Source organism: Rhinoraja longicauda, chromosome 12 (assembly GCF_053455715.1).
Source record: "Rhinoraja longicauda isolate Sanriku21f chromosome 12, sRhiLon1.1, whole genome shotgun sequence".
NCBI lineage: Eukaryota > Metazoa > Chordata > Chondrichthyes > Rajiformes > Arhynchobatidae > Rhinoraja > Rhinoraja longicauda.
Genome location: NC_135964.1, coordinates 45156880 through 45174451, shown reverse-complemented (window position 1 = coordinate 45174451; position 17572 = coordinate 45156880). Strand labels below are relative to the sequence as shown.

The following is a 17572-nucleotide window of genomic DNA, read 5'->3' as shown; positions in this document are numbered from 1 at the left end:
TATCCATATTAATCCAAGAACTGTATCAATAAAATTGGAATATTATGCAAATATAATAAACATCTGAATTAGTTCACTCTGTGTATTGCATATAGGTTTCTGTAATAACACTGAACTATATATTTTCAGATATATTTGTTCTCAATGTACCATCACATGAAATTTGAGAAGTATGATATGAAGTGGGATAAGATGATAAAAACCTCAGAGATGGGGGGGGGGGAGGGAGTGTTGGGAAATAATGTGCAAACATAAAAAACCCACCTTAGTCCAAACTGGTTTCAAGATTATGGCTCTTTTTCCATCACCAAGAGCTTTTCTACAAAGGAAAATAGAAATATTTAAAATAACCTATCAATTAAAAATATAGTTACAATAAAAGTGCAATAATTTTAATGATAAATAATTTTATAAAACAAAAAAAATTCAGATTATCGGAGGACGCTGGATACTGATGGGCACTGCTTTCCACAAGATCCATCATTGGTAAGAAATCAACACCAGGTGAAGTGGAAAGAAAAATGTTAGCAAAGTAAAGGGATACACAAGTGTTTGACGTAGTACAATAAATTATTATACTAGCATATTTTGTAATTCAACTTAATATTAAATACAGGCCCACCACCCATTTTCCGGCAACTGGCAGTCCGGCACCTCCTTCAATCCATTCAAAATCAGTGCGGTTCTCAAATGTGGCATACCTTGTACCCAATATAAAAAATAAATTAGCATTACCTTTTCGTTACCTGCAAACAAATGAAAATATAACTATAAGTCATAATCTTTCTCATACTTACTTGTACTTTTCAATACGGAAAAAGCAGAGTGCTCTGTTTCCATACAGTATTTCATTGTCAGGACTGAAACATATTGAAAATGAAAGCAAGCATTAATTCATGGTTTAGGGTGATACAGCATTGAAACAGGCCCCTCAGCCCTACTCATCCACACAGGCCCCTCAGCCCTACTCATCCACACTGACCATGAGGCCCATCTACTCTAGTCTCATTTTCTTGCATTTAACCTCTATTCGTTTCCCATCACTTTCTATGGAAAAACTTGCCCTTCAGATTCCCTTTACATATTTCTTCTCTCATCTTAAACCCATGTCCTATAATTTTAGATTATAATTATAGAAATAAACTGTGATTATCTATCCTATCCCCCTCAATATTGTACAAGATCATACCTCCTATGCTCCAGTAAGTACAATCCCAGCCTATCCAATCTCTCCTTGTAACTAAAGCCCTCCAATTCTAGGTAACATCCTAATGGATCCCTTCTGCATTTTTTTTCAACATTACCATACCTTTTCCTATTGTGGTGGCCTGAATTGTGCACAATATACCAAGTGTGGCCAAACTAATGATTTGTACAGCTACAACATAACGTTTTAACTCTTGTACTTAATATCTCTGCTTATGAAAGCAAACAAGCTAAACACTTTCTCACTGCCCAACACCCGTGTCATTATTATCAGTGAGCTATAAACTATCACCCCAAATCCCTTGTTCCACGAATGCTCCTGCTGTTTATTGTATGTGCTTGGCCAGTATTAACTGGTGCAAAATGCATCACCTCATACCAGTCTGGATTAAATTCTGTCTGTCACTGCTGCCCCCATCTTTCCAGCTGATCTATGTACCTCTGTATCCTGATGCGACCATCCTCGCTATCGACAACTTCATGCAGTACCACATCTCTGTGGTACATCCATCCTGTCAGAAAAACAACCCTGCCCTACCACCAAGATAATTTTGGTTCCAGTTTGCCATAACAACTTGGATCCCATTTTCTGACCAGCTGACCATGCGGGACTGTGTGAAAAGCCTTGTTGAAGTCCATGTACACTACGCCTAGTAACTTGCATACATCAATTTTCATGGTAACCTAAAAAAAACTCAAGATTCGTGAGGTGGGATTTCCCATGCACAAATACATGTTGACTTTCTTGCTATACCAAGTCAACATAAATCCTACAGCTAAAAAAATGCTTTCAACAGTTTCTTTATCACTGATGTAAGACTCACCATCTTGTAGTTTCCCGACTTATCCCTACCGCCCTTCTCAAATACGGAACAATATTAGCTACCTTTCAAACTTTCAGTTCCTCTCCCATGGATAAAGACGATGCAAAAATGTTCTTTGGCTGAGAAATTTACTTGATTAAAACACACAAGATCCTGATGGCTCCTGGTAGGGTGAACCATGTGTGAGAATCTAGAACTAAAAGTTTCTGTTTAAAACAAAGAAGAGCCAAAATGTTCCGTCTCAGAGCACAGTCTTTGGAACTCTATTCCTGAAAGGGCAGTAGAAGCAGAGTATTTGAATATTTTGAAGTCGTAGTTGATAGATGCTTCATAAGGAGTGAAAGATTACTGAGGTAGGTGGGAATGATAAATTGAGGTTACCAACATATCAGCACGATTTTACTGCATGTGCAGCATGGTCGAGGGCTCGTGGCCTTCTCCTGCTTCTAACTTGGAAGTTTGCATTTGATTCAACTAACAATCTGCCCAATTTAAGATGCATTTGAGGTGAACGTCTAGGCCCTTCCTCTGAAAGCGACATACCATAAATCAATTGCCCTGGAGTACAAGTTCACAGCAGCTTCATAGTTCTCCTTTTTAAATTCCTTGTTGCCTCTCTCTTTGCAGTCTTCGCTTTCTAGAAATGACTAACAGAATTGAGATTCTCATGTTATACAAACTTAGAACATTAAAGAAAATATTATCTTTTCTCTATATTTAAAACCATTACTAGCATTCCTACTTTATGCAAATATACACTCCAGATTGAAAAGTCTCCAGGTGTTTTTTTTAGAGACAATAATAGAAATGAAATATCAAATATTATACATTGGATTATACAGTATATATAAATCTACATTAGACTCAACAGTCCCCGATATCAAAAAATCGCAACAACATTGGAACTGCACTGTATCAGTATGGTTTTTTTTGGGTTTTCACTTTGGGCCTCATCAACAACATTTTTGCCTAGTAATTCCATTGCACACGAAGCAGTGTGTTAGCTGCAGCAGTGGCCACTCACATTTAAAAACTCAAGAACAATTGACTGCCGGTTACATATTGAAGGAACCACATATATGCCATTCAGTGTTTCTTTTGGATTGTTTCGGCAAGGTAATTGGAGCCCTGCACATTAGGATGGAGGAAAGACAATGCACGAGGCCATCAGTTGGGACTTGTGCTTGGATGGGTGAGGAGAAGGGGAGGGGGTGCAGAGGAGGTAGTAGGGAGGGTCACAAAGTACTTTACGAGAATCAGAGACCAAGGTTTATGCAAGAAGGAACTTCGCAACTGCAGGGTTGGAAAGGGGTGAAAGCAGATCAGAACCAGGATGAAGGCATAGCCCTCCAAGATAAGTCATTCAATAGACAATAGGTGCAGGAGTAGGCCATTCGAGCCAGCACCACCATTCAATGTGATCATGGCTGTTCATTCTCAATCAGTACCCCGTTCCTGCCTTCTCCCCATACCCCCTGACTCCGCTATCCTTAAGAGCTCTCTCTAGCTCTCTCTTGAATACATTCAGAGAATTGGCCTCCACTGCCTTCTGAGGCAGAGAATTCCACAGATTTACAACTCACTGACTGAAAAAGTTTTTCTTCATCTCTGTTCTAAATGGCCTACCCCTTATTCTTAAACTGTGGCCCCTGGTTCTGGACTCCCCCAACATTGAGAACATGTTTCCTGTCTCTAATGTGTCCAACCCCATAATAATCGTATATGTTTCATTCATTTTGCTGGAAGGCATCTCAGTCCGATGCTTCACTGTTGAGAACATATTATGCTGGGAGTGCCCAATGACAGCTACCCTGAAACAAATGGGTGTGTTGCATAAGGAATGATATCATCCCGTGCACATCTGGGACACAATAGTGGTTCGAGTCAGGAAGTTTCTGTAGAATTTTTGAAGTGCCACAATTCAACCTAGAATGATCATTATCACATTTCATACCAGGGAAAACAGAATTCATTTCCAGTTGAATCATGCTTAAAAAATGTTATGTATTCAAATTTCTAAGCATGTGTTTTTGTTAATACACATTAATATAGGATTGCATGTGCGCAATCAGCCGTGATATAATTTTTTAGATTTGCTGATCAGTCTCCTTGAGCACTGCAAACACCCAGACCTTTGTGTAGTTTCATAAGCAAAGTGCATTTGAAAAAGCTTCAACTTGAACATTAATATTTAAACCAGCAAATTCACAATAATTGTTGACTTGCATCCAAATTTTTACCTCAACCTTATTTTGCAATATAATTTTTTTTGGTGCAAATCAGACCAAATGACTCAGTACTTATGTAACTTTGTCAGTGCCAGAAACGTGGCAAAACTTTGTGTACTTTGTGCATTGTATGCAAAACAAAGACTTTCACTGTACGTAGGTACATGTGACGACAAAGTACCATTGAATCATTGCATATTTCTACAGGTTTCTTTATAAATAGGGTTCAAAAAATTCATTCAAAAATAAATGCAATGAAATAAAATACAATGCTTCCTCAGCAATAATTACGAAGTAGTGAGGTATGGGAAGGTCACTGTTCTGCAGAGCAAAACCTTACATTCTAACCTTTCCCTTTTTACATACCTTGGCATCTATGCTTGGTACTATATTAGGAAGATTTTCAGGACACATAAACATCTTAAGAAAATATGCATCTGTGAGGAAAAAAAAGATAAAATAAGCCTTGCCCTTTTAAAATTTTATCTAAACTTAAGTGGCAAAGACATGTTCCACAAAATAGTCTAAGCTAAATTGGCTGATGTTATGAGGTAGCAGTAGAATCACTTTGGCACACTGTATTCTTCAAGACAGATGACTGAAACAGACTGAGAAGTGAAGTGAAACGTAATGTGGATTGAGTGTTCGCTCTGCGTTCAGTTCACAGGGGCGACCCATTGCCAGCCACTTTAATTCCTCTTTCCACTCCGACTCTGACCAATGATCTGTTGCCTCCTATACTACTACAGCGAGGCCCAATGCAAACTTGAGGGACAGCACCTCATCTTCCATCAGCCTTCCAGATTCTAAATAGAATTCTACAACTTCAGATACCTTGACATCTTGGTCTGCATCAGTCACCCATTTTTCTCTCTCGCTCTGAACTATTGGGCTTATTCTCCTGCTCTGCATTTCTCAACTCTTTTGTTCAGGTTTTGTCTATGTTCTCACCCTCTGTGCTACTGCACTGGATAATCTGCCAGCTAAACTCACGCTACAGTGACTCCATTAATTTAAATGGAGAGAGAAGCTGCAAAAGAGTTATGTAGGTTTGGGTCACTTGTGGCATATTTAAAAATAGTAACACAATCTTGACAGCCAATTCTGAGTATGAGCTAAACTCATCAGCGATCAAAATATTTCTTTGGGATCTCAACCTGAGGGGTCGGGACTGAGCAGTGCCATCTTCCTGAGGAAATTCTCATTAGGACATTCAGTTATACAGAGCATGTTGATTAGCAAGCTACAATAAGAAAATCTCATTGGATCTTTGCAAATGGGGGTTACAGAAGAAGTTTATCAGGGATAAAGATTAGAAAATTTAAGTTTATTGACTGGGGAACAGAGAAAGTTAATGGATAACCTAATGGAGGTTTTTATATGGCGAGAGGTTTTGAAAAGAATAGAGTAATTCTATTTCCTGGTAAGCAGTCATAGATTTAAAGTTACTAGCAAAAGATGCAAAGAAGTAAACCAAATAATTTCACTCAATGACCATGGAAAAATAAAGCAATAATTTGCAGTGTCTAATATAATTTCCCCATTAATATTTTGGACAGCTCAGATTACTTACATTGAAAACACCCAATTGCAATAGCTGCCATTCTGGAACGTCTTGTTCCCGAATTCACCTCCATTTGCAAGGCATTAAATTCTTCCGTCTTTTCTATCATAGCAACGGCCTCATCAAGATCACAATTAATCTGGAGAAAGAAAAAGGAAGTGAGAACTGGACTGAAATTACAATCTTCTTCTCCTCCCACCTTTGAAGTATGTATTCCAAATACATTCACATAGTTTGCTATCAAACATAGAATGTATTTAACACTAAATGAAAAAAAAGGTATCCAACGGATACAAAAGCACATATCCAAAGGATTTTTGGATAGAGATTCTTGGTAAAGTCGTCATTTTAAAGAGAGTTTTAAAGGGAAAGATAGATTGAAAAGCCATGGATTATAGGATTGAACCTTCAAGTCCAAGGACAGGACAGCTCATGGCTGTCAATGATGGGGAGAAAGGGAAGAAAACAAGTTGCCAAAATTAGAGGTAGTTAAAGTTTCAGGAATACGGGGAGGTGGGAATGCTGCAGAGCTTGTTGTGGTTTCAAATACAAGAAGCTAGGCAGGTTAGCTTGTAATAGCTTGTGGTGGGTACATAAAAGCACCTTGGCATGGATTTAAACATTGTTTAAAATCTAAAATAGTCTTTATTTAAGTATGAAACATTACACATATTTCACTAAAAGATATTCACAAAGGTGCTAATTTACCCGTTGTAAACAAATAAGTAAAAAGAGGAATTCTTAACATCACCTCCCTTACTTTAGTAAAAGGTTGACACCCAAATGCCCATTAAGATAATTCCAGCATCAAAATGTCCTGAAGTATTCAAAAATTCACAAGATCCATCTAAAATTTCTATCCTTTTTCTATTCAAAGCTATGATTTGGGCTAGAACATAACCACATCATTCCTTGAAAGTTTTGTTCAAACAGATAAAGATTAATAATCTATTGCATTAAATTTCAATATTTTGTTATTTTACTTACCGCATCTACATTATCCAATAAATCCAATAAACGTGCCAGAAATGGCATAGAGTGCTGCAAAAGAAAAGCTGAAATGTAATTGAAGTTCCCAAATTCACTTGGAGTAGCTTTAATAATAAAACTTAGTACTTTATTCCTTGGAATGCAGGAGGCTCAGGGATGATTTTCTAAAGGTGTTTAAAACCACAAGAGGAATTGATAGGGTGAATGGACAGGCCTTTTATCCAGGGTATGGGAAATCAAGACCCAGAGGACGTAGGTTTAAAGCGAGATTGAAAAGTTTAATAGGAATCCGAGGGCAACTTTTTCACACAGAGGGTGGAGAATGAGCTGCCACAGAAGAGAGTGGAGGCTGGTACAATAGCAACAATTAAAAGACAGGTACATGGATAGGAAAGTTTTAGAGGGATATGGGTCACAGGCAGGCAAATGGGACTAGCTTAGATGGGGCATCTTGGTTGGCTACAGGGCCTGTTTCTGTGGTGTATGACGCTATATTCAAAAGTTAGTCGTAAGTGTTTCAATAAATATGATTTTTAATAAAAGACACAAAGTGCTGGAGTAACTCATCGGGTCAGGCAGTTTCTCTGGAGAACATGGATAGGTGAACATTATTGGTAGGGACACCTTCAGATTGCGGTGGTGGTGGGGGTGGGGAGAGAGAAAGTTGGAAGAGAGGATGGGCAGCTTGGCGAGTGATAGGTGGATATGGATGAGGGGGGGCTTTTGATGGGCAGATGGTTGGACAAAGCCCAGAGATGAAAAGACAAAAATTGTGAGATAGGGATAGAAGAGGTGCAAATTATGAAGCAAGAGGAAGGAATAAGGGTGAAAGGGGAGAAGTGGGGATGGGGGAAGAGGAGAAATGGGATTGAGTTTAGGTGCCATGGGCTAATCCCATTGGCCGGCATTTGGCACAGAAACATTTAAATCCTTTGTACCCTTATATCTATCCAAATGTTTTTTTAAAGTGGTAATTGTATCCACTTGTATAGCTTCCTCTAGCAACTCATTGCACTGGAATAAAGGGAAGTACAGAGTTCATAACAATCCTCTAAGTGAAAAGTTGGCCCTGAGGCCCCTCTTAAATCTCCTCCATCTCATCTTAAGCCTATGCCCTCTACTTTTAGAATCCTCTACCCTGGGAAAATGACCGAGTTTGGGATTGCTTTGCTTGGGATATTTCAGAGAACAGTTATACACAATCAACCACATTAATGCAGGACAGGACTGGATACTGGTTTCTTCCCACATGATATTAGTGAACCAGGAGAGAACTTTCCTCATTTGGATTCAGGTAGCAATGACTAACAAAGAAAAACAATCAAATTACAAGTACTTGCAAAGTCACAGCAGGAGCATCAACCTCATGACCCTGAGACTCTGACTGCGAATTCCACTATTATCATTTACTGTGCAAACCAGTACAACTTTGCACAGCAACAGAAGAATCCATGACTTTGATGGATGATACGAGATGTGAATATTTCTTTGCCCTGGATTTAATTCATGAAAATTCCTATGAGACCCAGGTTTGATCCTAACTATGGATGTTGTCTGTACGGAGTTTGTGTTCTCCACATGACCGTGTGGGTTTTCCCCCCAGTGCTCCGGTTTCTTCCCACACTCCAAAGACGTACAGGTTTGTAGGTTAATTGGCTTCGGTAAAAATTGTAAATTGTCCCCAGTGTGTAGGATAGTGCTAGTATACGGAGATTGGCTGACATGGACTTGGTGGGCTGAAGGGTCTGTTTCCACGCTGTATCTCTAAACTAAACTATATAATTATAATTCTGGGCACACTTGCTGCTTTCCAACCATCTCCCATCGAGACCTCCATTTCCCTTTCCTTGTTTGGAGAATTGTGTAATTCCCGAGTAACAGATGCTGCTGCACCAAAGCATCAGAATGATTAATTCTGTATTTATTCATTATTTAAATAAATGAACATGTTTTTTAATTAACCATCAAACATTCAATTTACATAAGTGCACTTACATTGCGTTTCCTTAATGCATGGAGCACTTCTTCTAGGAGCTCAATATTTTGTAGCTTCATCACACTTAATTCAAAGACGTCATAATTCCTGAAAATAAAAATTACGATTGAAGATGCTGCAATTTACATCCGTTAAGTTTAATGTCTTAACTTTTGAAAATCACTTTAAAAATTAGCATTGGAATACGTGCACATTTTATGCAGCTTAACATCCCTTTGGGCTCCTAGAGAGCAACACTGTCCTGGTGTGTCCCATATTCTTTTGAGCACCAGTGTTTTGATGCACACCTGTCACCCAAACAGTTTATGAATGAACTTGAGAACTATTGCCAAATTTAACTCAGCACCATACTATAGCTCATACCCACGGTAATTTGATTGCAGTAAATTCATTCCATGCCTCAATTTCTGCTTCAGTGACTTTCATCAGTGGCCTATACTTATTGGGCCAGAAAAAAACAAATGCTGGAATAACTCAGCGGGTAAGGTGGCATCAGTGGAGGACATGGATAAGTGATGTTTTGGTTTGGGACCCTTCTTAAGAACCATTTCTTATCCATGCCCTCCAGATATTCTGCCTGATCCAGTGAGTTACTCCAGCACTGTTTCCCTCAATCAATACAATGAAAATTGATTTATTCACAAAATGCTGGAGTAACTCAGCAGGTCAGGCAGCATCTCGGGAGAGAAAGAACGGGTGACGTTTCGGGTCGAGACCCTTCTTCTGAAGAAGAAGGGTCTCGACCCGAAACGTCACCCGTTCTTTCTCTCCCGAGATGCTGCCTGACCTGCTGAGTTACTCCAGCATTTTGTGAATAAATCGATTTGTACCAGCATCTGCAGTTATTTTCTTATAATACAATGAAAATATTGGATTGCTGTTTATGAGATCTTGTTGAGCAAGTACCTTCAAGCATATTTACCGGCTTTTTAACAATAGGACAAAATGTACTTAACTGGAACATTAAAATATTATCAAGATATGGTTGGAGCTTTCTAAAACTCTTTCCTCATTTCCTTTTCTGTTTTAAACTGGAAGTATGGCTTGATACTCACACTTCACACAGCAAACAGCAAGGACAATTTATTGTTACAATCCACATTATCAAGATCATGCAAAGGCCTGAAAGATTAAAGAAACTGGGACAGAAAAACATAGAAACTTACTCTGGATCTATGAATTTGGCTGCAATAGCCCACTGTAGATAGCGATCATGGTCTTTCTTCTGAACAAATAAATAGGGCCATAAGATGTGCACCTTTATCATATGCCAACGCCGGTTATAAAGTACATGAATTGTTTGAATATCAGAACACCAATTCTCAGCTGTTTCCACTGAATGAGGGAAAAGAAAAAAAACAAAGTACATCAAAAATGCATTTTATTTTTTCCCCACAATATGTCTGCGCATGCTACCACATGGGCACAAAAAAATTCCCAGAATACTTTATCAGTAGCTTTTATGTACAAGTATGAGCTGTAAAAACATAGCTGGGAGTTGGCCATTAAACTCTTCCAACCATTCATTTAGTGATGGGTGATAGGGGATTTCATGTACTCATCTTTGCTCCACACCCCTTGAAACATTTGATTAACAGAACCATCAGCACGATTTTATTGGCCAACCTGGAAATTTCACCATGTAGTTTTATGCTTTTTAATATTGGATTTGGCAATAATTAGTCCAAGCCTCTAAATCACTTGTCCTGCAACAACCCTAGACAACAGGATCATGGGCCTTAGCCATTCTATTGCTGAAACCAAAATCCAAGTCTTTGTTATTCCTACAATCTTTCATTTTATCGGCACCATTTATGCTTCACTCCTCAGGTCAGTGATATTGGTTCTGAGTCAACAATATTTCAAAGTTTCAGCTTTGTGTTCAAATTCTTCCATGGCATCAATATTTCTTGCTACTATGTTCTCTCCCAATTCGAAAATCCTTCATATCCCTTCATTCCCTGTTTCATTTTCACTGTCACTTCTTATGCCCTGTTTTCTAACTAACTCTGGAATTCCCTCCAAAACCTTTTCCACATTTCAATCTTTCAATATCTTCGTTGTTAGCCGACTGTTTTGACTAAGTTTTGCATTACCCTTTAGATGTTTAAACTTGAGATACAGCTCAATACAAGCCAATTAACCTACAAACCTGTACGTCTTTGGAGTGTGGGAGAAAATCCACATGGTCATTGGGAGAACGTAGAAACTCCGCACTGACAACACCCATAGTTGGGATCGAACGTGGGATTCTGGCGCGATAAAGCAGCAACTCTACTGCTGTGCCACCCCTTCTATGTTTTTTTTAAAGCTGGTGTCAATTTATTTGAGATACAAAATCCTGGGGTAATTCAGTGAGTCAGGCAGCATCACTGGAGAAAAGGTGAAGTTTTGGGTCGAGATCCTTCTTCAGAGATTTTCTCCAGAGATACTGCCTGACCTGCTGAATTACACCAGCATTTGCATCTGTCCTTGGCATCTACAGTTCCTCTATGACATGTCAACTTATTTTGCTCTTTATGCTTCTGTGAAATGTCTCGGGTCAATAGGACCACATAAAATTAACATGTAGGCATAAAATGCTGGAGAAGGGTCTGAAGGGTCTCGACCCCAAACGTCACCCATTCCTTCTCTCCAGAGATGCTGCCTGACCCGCTGAGTTACTCCAGCATTTTGTGTCTACCTTCGATTTAAACCAGCATCTGCAGTTCTTTCCTGCACATAAAATGAACATACTGCCGAGAATGCTGTTATTAACCTACATTAGATAATAACCCAAATGTCTAGCAAATCCAAGTCTAAAAACTGCAGAAGTAAAAAATAATCGTCGTAAGTCCTGAAGTCTTAATCTTTTTATCGGAAGTCTATCTCTAGCGCAGGTTGTGTGAACATGCAATGTGATGTAGCATGGTTTCAACAGACTGAGGAAACTGACAATTCAGTTTCCTATCTTGACATGCAGATGATGGAAACCAGGCTTGCAACATGAACAAAAATGGCACAGACGTTGCCTATTTGCACTAGAGAACATTGATGAAAAGCCTTATACTTGCCGCAAGAATTCCATAAACATCTTCATAAGATTCACAACTCAAGGTGAATATCTATTAAACCACATTCCATTTAAATAGGCAAGAACGAGAAAACAAAAGCCAGAAAAAAAAACGTCTACTATACCATTCACCAGCAATTCCCCTTGATGCACTTACTATTTTTTGTTGGCTTCATTTTATAACTGAGATTTTCAAATATTTTTTACTCTGAAAAAAATAAGCACACTGTTACAATTTTGTTCATAGGTTAATATATATCAATCATTCAACAAAAGTTATTTGTTCGTGGAAGCATTATGTCATTTCTTCTCAATGGGAATATTTAGTACTAACTGCAAGTTTGACCATTTATTCATTTATAACTCGTTTACTCGTCTTTATTACTTTATTTTTTGGAAAATTTAGGAAGTGAATACACACATGGCATTCGAGGCATATTTACTAAAATAATTTTAACATTGAAAATGCAGTTTAAAATAATGCTTACATGCATTCATTTCTCATTTAATAATTTTCATTATCACTGACAAATTGGAGAGGCGTAAGGTTTCATTAGTGAATTAGTTTAATAAAACATCAACACCTATGCACTTTAACATCTACTTTCACCAAAAGCAAATATGACATATACATTTCGTAACAGAGACACACTTTATCTGAAGTTGTTTCTTCTTCACTGGCCATCATTCATGATTTAGGATTGTATTTTTCTGCTCTCATTTTGTTGGTTCTGAGAAAATGGAGGCCAGTCAGGAATCATGCACTCTTAAAAAATAATTTCAATTAATAATGTACATTTGATGTAAAGTTTTAAATATCTTCTTGGCCTGAAGTACTGAAATGCTAATATTCATGCTAAGATCTTTGATACTGCCGATCCTCTTCCTGAAAGCAATTCTCAATCTTTCTGTTAAAAGATTATAGCTCTGTTTTAAGTGCTTACAACCCATTAAACTAGTCCTTTAAAAGCAATTATTTGTACAGTTGTAATTATCAGTGACCTTTAATAATTTAGTATGCAAGCATCCTGGCCTTTGGCATGACTCACATCCCTCTAAACTCCCAAGGACAACTCTGCCTCTTCCTATCACTATTCTGCTCTCTGATTATAGGATTATTCATTTAGGATCTCTCTAAATTTCTCAATCCATTTGGTTTTCTAGAAACATTTGTTTGTTAAGCCTACCCTATCTTCCAAAACATTTAATCCTCTTCTCAGCTCATGTTCTCCCTATCTTCCCCTTCCCAGCTCCTAAATGGAGAAATTGATCTTGTAAAATGTTAAATAATGTCTTAACATACTAACAAGAGGCAAAAGTGGACATTAGACCGTTGGAAAATAACACTGGAGTAGTAGTAATGGGGAGCAAAGAAATGGCGGATCAACTGGATACATTTTTAGCTTCAATCTTCACAGTGGAAGACGCTAGCAATGAGCTACAAATTCAAGAGGCTCAGGGGACAGAACTGAGTGCAGTCGCTATTGCTGAAGAGGTGGTGCTTGGGATGCTGAAAGATCTGAAAGTGGATGTCACAGATCTGATGGACTACACCCTAGGGTAGCTGTAGCTGAGACGTAAAAGAGGTAAGAGATAGCAGTAGAGACTGTGGGGGAATTAGTAATGATCTTTCAAGAATCACTAGAATGTAAAATTGTCCCAGTGTGTGTAGGATAGTGTTAATGTGTGGGGATCGCTGGTTGGTGTGGACTCGGTGAGCCGAATAGCCCGTGTCCGTGCTGTATCTTTAAACTAAATATCAGGAATTGTTCCAGAGGACTGGAAAATCACAAATGTGACCGCACTGTTTACAATGGGTGTGAGGCAAAAGAAAGGAAATTAGAGGCCAATTATACTTCGATGGTGGGTAAAGTTTGAGTCCATTATTAAGGATGAGATTTCACAGTACTTGGAGCACATGATAAAATTGGCCAAAGTCAGCATGTTTTCAAGGGAAAATCTTACATGACAAATATATTATTTTTTGAGGAGGTAACAAGCAGGATGGACAAATGAGTCAATGGATGTTGTTTAGTTGGATTTTCAGGAGGCCATTGATAAGGTGCCACACGTGAGGCTGCTAAAAATAGGAGCCCGTGGTATTAGGGGCAAGGTACAAGCATGGATAGAAGATTTGCTGATTGGCAAAAGGCAAAGGGTGGGAATAAAAGGGGGCTTTTCTCGTTGGTGACCAGTAACCTGGTGTTCTGTAGGGTTGTGTTAGGTCTGCTACTTTTAACGTTATATGTTAATGATCTGGATGAGGGAATTGATGGCTTTGTGGCCATGTCTGCAGATGTTACGAAGATAGGTGGAGGGGCAGGTAGTGTTCAGGGAGCAGGGAGGCTGCAGAAGGAATTGGACAGCTTGCGAGAGTGGGCAAAGTGGCAAATGGAATACAGCAGAGTCATGTACTTTGGTAGAAAAAAATAAAAGCGTGGACAACTTTCTAAATGGGGAGAGGATTCAGAAATTGGAAGTGCAAAGGAACTCAGGATTGCTGGTGCAGGATTCTCAAAAGGTTAATTTGCAGTCAACGGTAAGGATAGCAAATGCAATGTTAGCATTCATTTCAAGGGGACTAGAATATAAAAGCAAGGATGTAATGCTGAGGCTTTATCAGGCGCTGGCGAGGCCACACGGAATATTGTAAGCAGTTTGGGGCCCCATATTTGAGGTAGGATGTGCTGCCTTTGGTGAGGGTCCAGAGGAGGTTTACGAGAATGATCCTGGGGATGATTGGGTTAATGTATGAGGAGCGTTTGAACGCTCTGGGCCTGTACTCGCTGGAGTTTAGAAGGATGAGGAGGGATCTCGCTGAAACCTACCAGATAATGAAAGGCCTAGATAGAGTGGGCGTTGCAAGGGTGTTTATAGTGATGAGAGTCCAGAACAGAGGGCAGATCTTTCGAATAAAAGATGGTACCTTCAAAATGGTGGGGAGAAGGAATTTCTTAGGTGAAAGAGTGGTGAATCTGTGGAATTCTTTGCCACAGAAGGCTACGGAGGCAAAGGCAGTGGATATATTTAAGGCAGAGATAGACAGATAGATTCTTGATTAGAAAGGGCATCAATGGTTCTGGGGAGAAGGTAGGAAAATGGGGTTGAGAAGGATAGACAGGTCAGCCATAATTGAATGGTGGAACAGACGCGATGGGCTAAAAGGCCTAATTCTGCTGCTGTGCCTCGTGGTCCTATGGAAATGTAAGTATAATATGAAACAACAGCAAAAAACTTTATTTCAACACTATTTTATTAAGTAGCATGTTAAAGAAACATGCATGTTAGAATGTACATGCTCCAATGCAAGTGTAATGTAAACTACCACTGTGTAACAATTATTCCCTAGCAGGTTGGCCTATATTTAACTGAACATTTGAAATCAAGTTATCTAGTATATGGAAGGTGATAAAAACCTCCTATGAGCAAGTCAGGGAGGATAAATAATTTGCTTTGCTTTTACAGTTCCAAAGAGACTTTGGAAGATCTAGAACAAGAAGTCTAATTGCATGTTGGGAGTAAACATGCATCCACAAAAACATCCAAGAAACAATTAGATTCTTTAAATAATCATTAGAACATCTAAAGTATTCATGCCATTTCATTTTCTGGATGATGTTTGATCTGCCGGGTATATCTAGCATTTCATTTTTTTCATATTTCCAAAACTTGTAGATTTTCATATTTACATTGCTAAATATAATAGGGATATTTAATGTGATTAGAAAACTTTTGGTTTATTTATTAATAATAGGCATGGCAAACAGCTTTCATTAATGGAACTGTTTAGTTTTATGTCTTCTGATTTCTTCAATTTATTTTATTCAGCATGAGCTGCTAATTAATGTGCAATTTTTTAAGGTTAACTGCTCACGAGACCGCATATAATGTGCATCACTAATCAAATGATAATTTTGATGGAGACACAAAGAATGGCTCATTCTGGAATTTTATTAACTTTAATTAATATCCGCACTTTCATTCACACTTTAATTAATATCTGTTTTCTGACCAGTTCAGTATTTCCACAAGTTTCCCAAAAGTGTTCAAAATTTCATAATCTTTTGCATAGTAACAGCTTATACAACATAACCAAGAGCTACCAATATTTGTTCAGTATTTTGTAAGCAAATTTCTCCATTTCAAGTTTTCGATGAACATAATATGAAGTTGTAAAGATAAGTGAGCAGTTTAATATCATACAAGTCTGAGCTGGAATCATCCATGACTGTTGATCCTAAAATAGCATTTGTTGTATTACAAAATATTCATCATTTGCAGTTCTCAGGAAGATTATTTAAGATAGTGCCCAAAATATATTTTGAACTGTTTCTTCCTGTGCACTATGACACAGCAATGGTATGGACAAAAAAACTCCACCTCTCCTTTTTATTATCTATTAGCATTTTCTGCTACAGCTACACAATCGCAATCGTGCATTCCTGCCCTGGAGACAGAAATTCCTAATCCAGTATAAAGAACATACGAATTAAGAATAACCTTTGCAATCCAAGATAATCATGATCTGATTGTAAACCTAACCAGTGTATGCTTATTGTTGAAAAATCTAGCACTGCAGAGGGTTTGGGTCACCCTTTTAAGACTCACTAGACGACCCGTGAACCCGTTGTGACAGCGGTTGATGAAAAAAGAGACACACAATATTAATATTATTGAGTGGTCAAACTTTAACTTTATGTGAATATTTTTAAGCACAGGTAGATAAATTCTTGATAAGCAAGGGGGTGGCAAATTTCCACAGGAATGTGAAGATAAGATTAACATTAAATGGCAGAGAACATGCTTGGGGTTTAGTGACCTATTCCTGCTTCTAGTTAATTTGTTCATGTGTACTTTATGAAGGGAGCTACAGTCATCCATACTCATACCTTGAAGATGGTGGAAGCCTTAGAGTCAAAAAGTGAATACCTTGCTACAGAGTACTCTGGTTCTTGTAGCTGGACCAACCAAACACACTAGCTAGTTCTCATTCATGGCGACACCCACTTCCATACTCCCAGGATTGTACAAGTGAGGCTAGACAAAAAAAGCTGGAGTAACCCAGCGGGACAGGCAGCATCGCTGGAGAGAAGTAATGGGTGACATTTCGGGATGAGACTCTTCTTCCCGAAACGACACCCATTCCTTCTCTCCAGAGATGCTGCCAGTCCCACTGCGTTACTCCAGCTTTTTGTGTCTATCTTTGGTTTAAACCAGCATTTGCAGTTCCTTCCTACATGCCTTGTACGTGTGGAATTTGGCAATGGAACTGCCAAAAGATGGTCATCATGTGGCACTACCATTATCAGCCTGTACAAGTCTATTTCAATTTTTGAGGGCTCTACCCTCAACCTTATTTCCCAAAACCCTTTTCCTTTATACCGTCACAATATATAAAGCACACCTCATAGAGCACAAAAGTTGGAGTATGTGAAATAACTCACAAGAGCTGGAGCATGTGAAATTAATATTCTAGCAGTCACAAGATATGTTGCGATTTTATATTGCAAATTAAAAAATTTAAATCATGGATATCTGATTCAACTAAATATATTAGTTTATTTCATCTTCATATTACAACACTTCTGGTGTGATGACTGGTTTCAGTTTGGCTTAATCGGAAACTGGAATTACTTGTCCTTTCAGTTTCACTCGGCTGTATGTTTGTTAATACAAGGCATTTATGAAATATCAGGTGACCATTGCATAATA

The 17572-nt window shown here is 38.4% G+C and overlaps 1 protein-coding gene across 3 annotated transcripts in view; it reads right to left on the bottom strand.

Annotated features, from left to right (window-relative positions):
- Positions 1-17572, bottom strand: part of ttc3 (tetratricopeptide repeat domain 3) — a 77497-nt gene that overhangs the window by 46445 nt on the left and 13480 nt on the right. For all 3 annotated transcript variants that reach the window (XM_078409653.1, XM_078409652.1, XM_078409654.1), the window contains exons 2-10: positions 12018-12068; positions 9975-10143; positions 8808-8895; positions 6810-6863; positions 5832-5961; positions 4625-4695; positions 2574-2677; positions 798-860; positions 265-319 (exon numbers count right to left, since the gene is read on the bottom strand). In XM_078409653.1, coding sequence (XP_078265779.1) covers positions 265-319; positions 798-860; positions 2574-2677; positions 4625-4695; positions 5832-5961; positions 6810-6863; positions 8808-8895; positions 9975-10143; positions 12018-12036 — 753 coding nt within the window. In that variant the 5' untranslated portion in view covers positions 12037-12068. The remainder of the gene's footprint in view (positions 1-264; positions 320-797; positions 861-2573; positions 2678-4624; positions 4696-5831; positions 5962-6809; positions 6864-8807; positions 8896-9974; positions 10144-12017; positions 12069-17572) is intronic.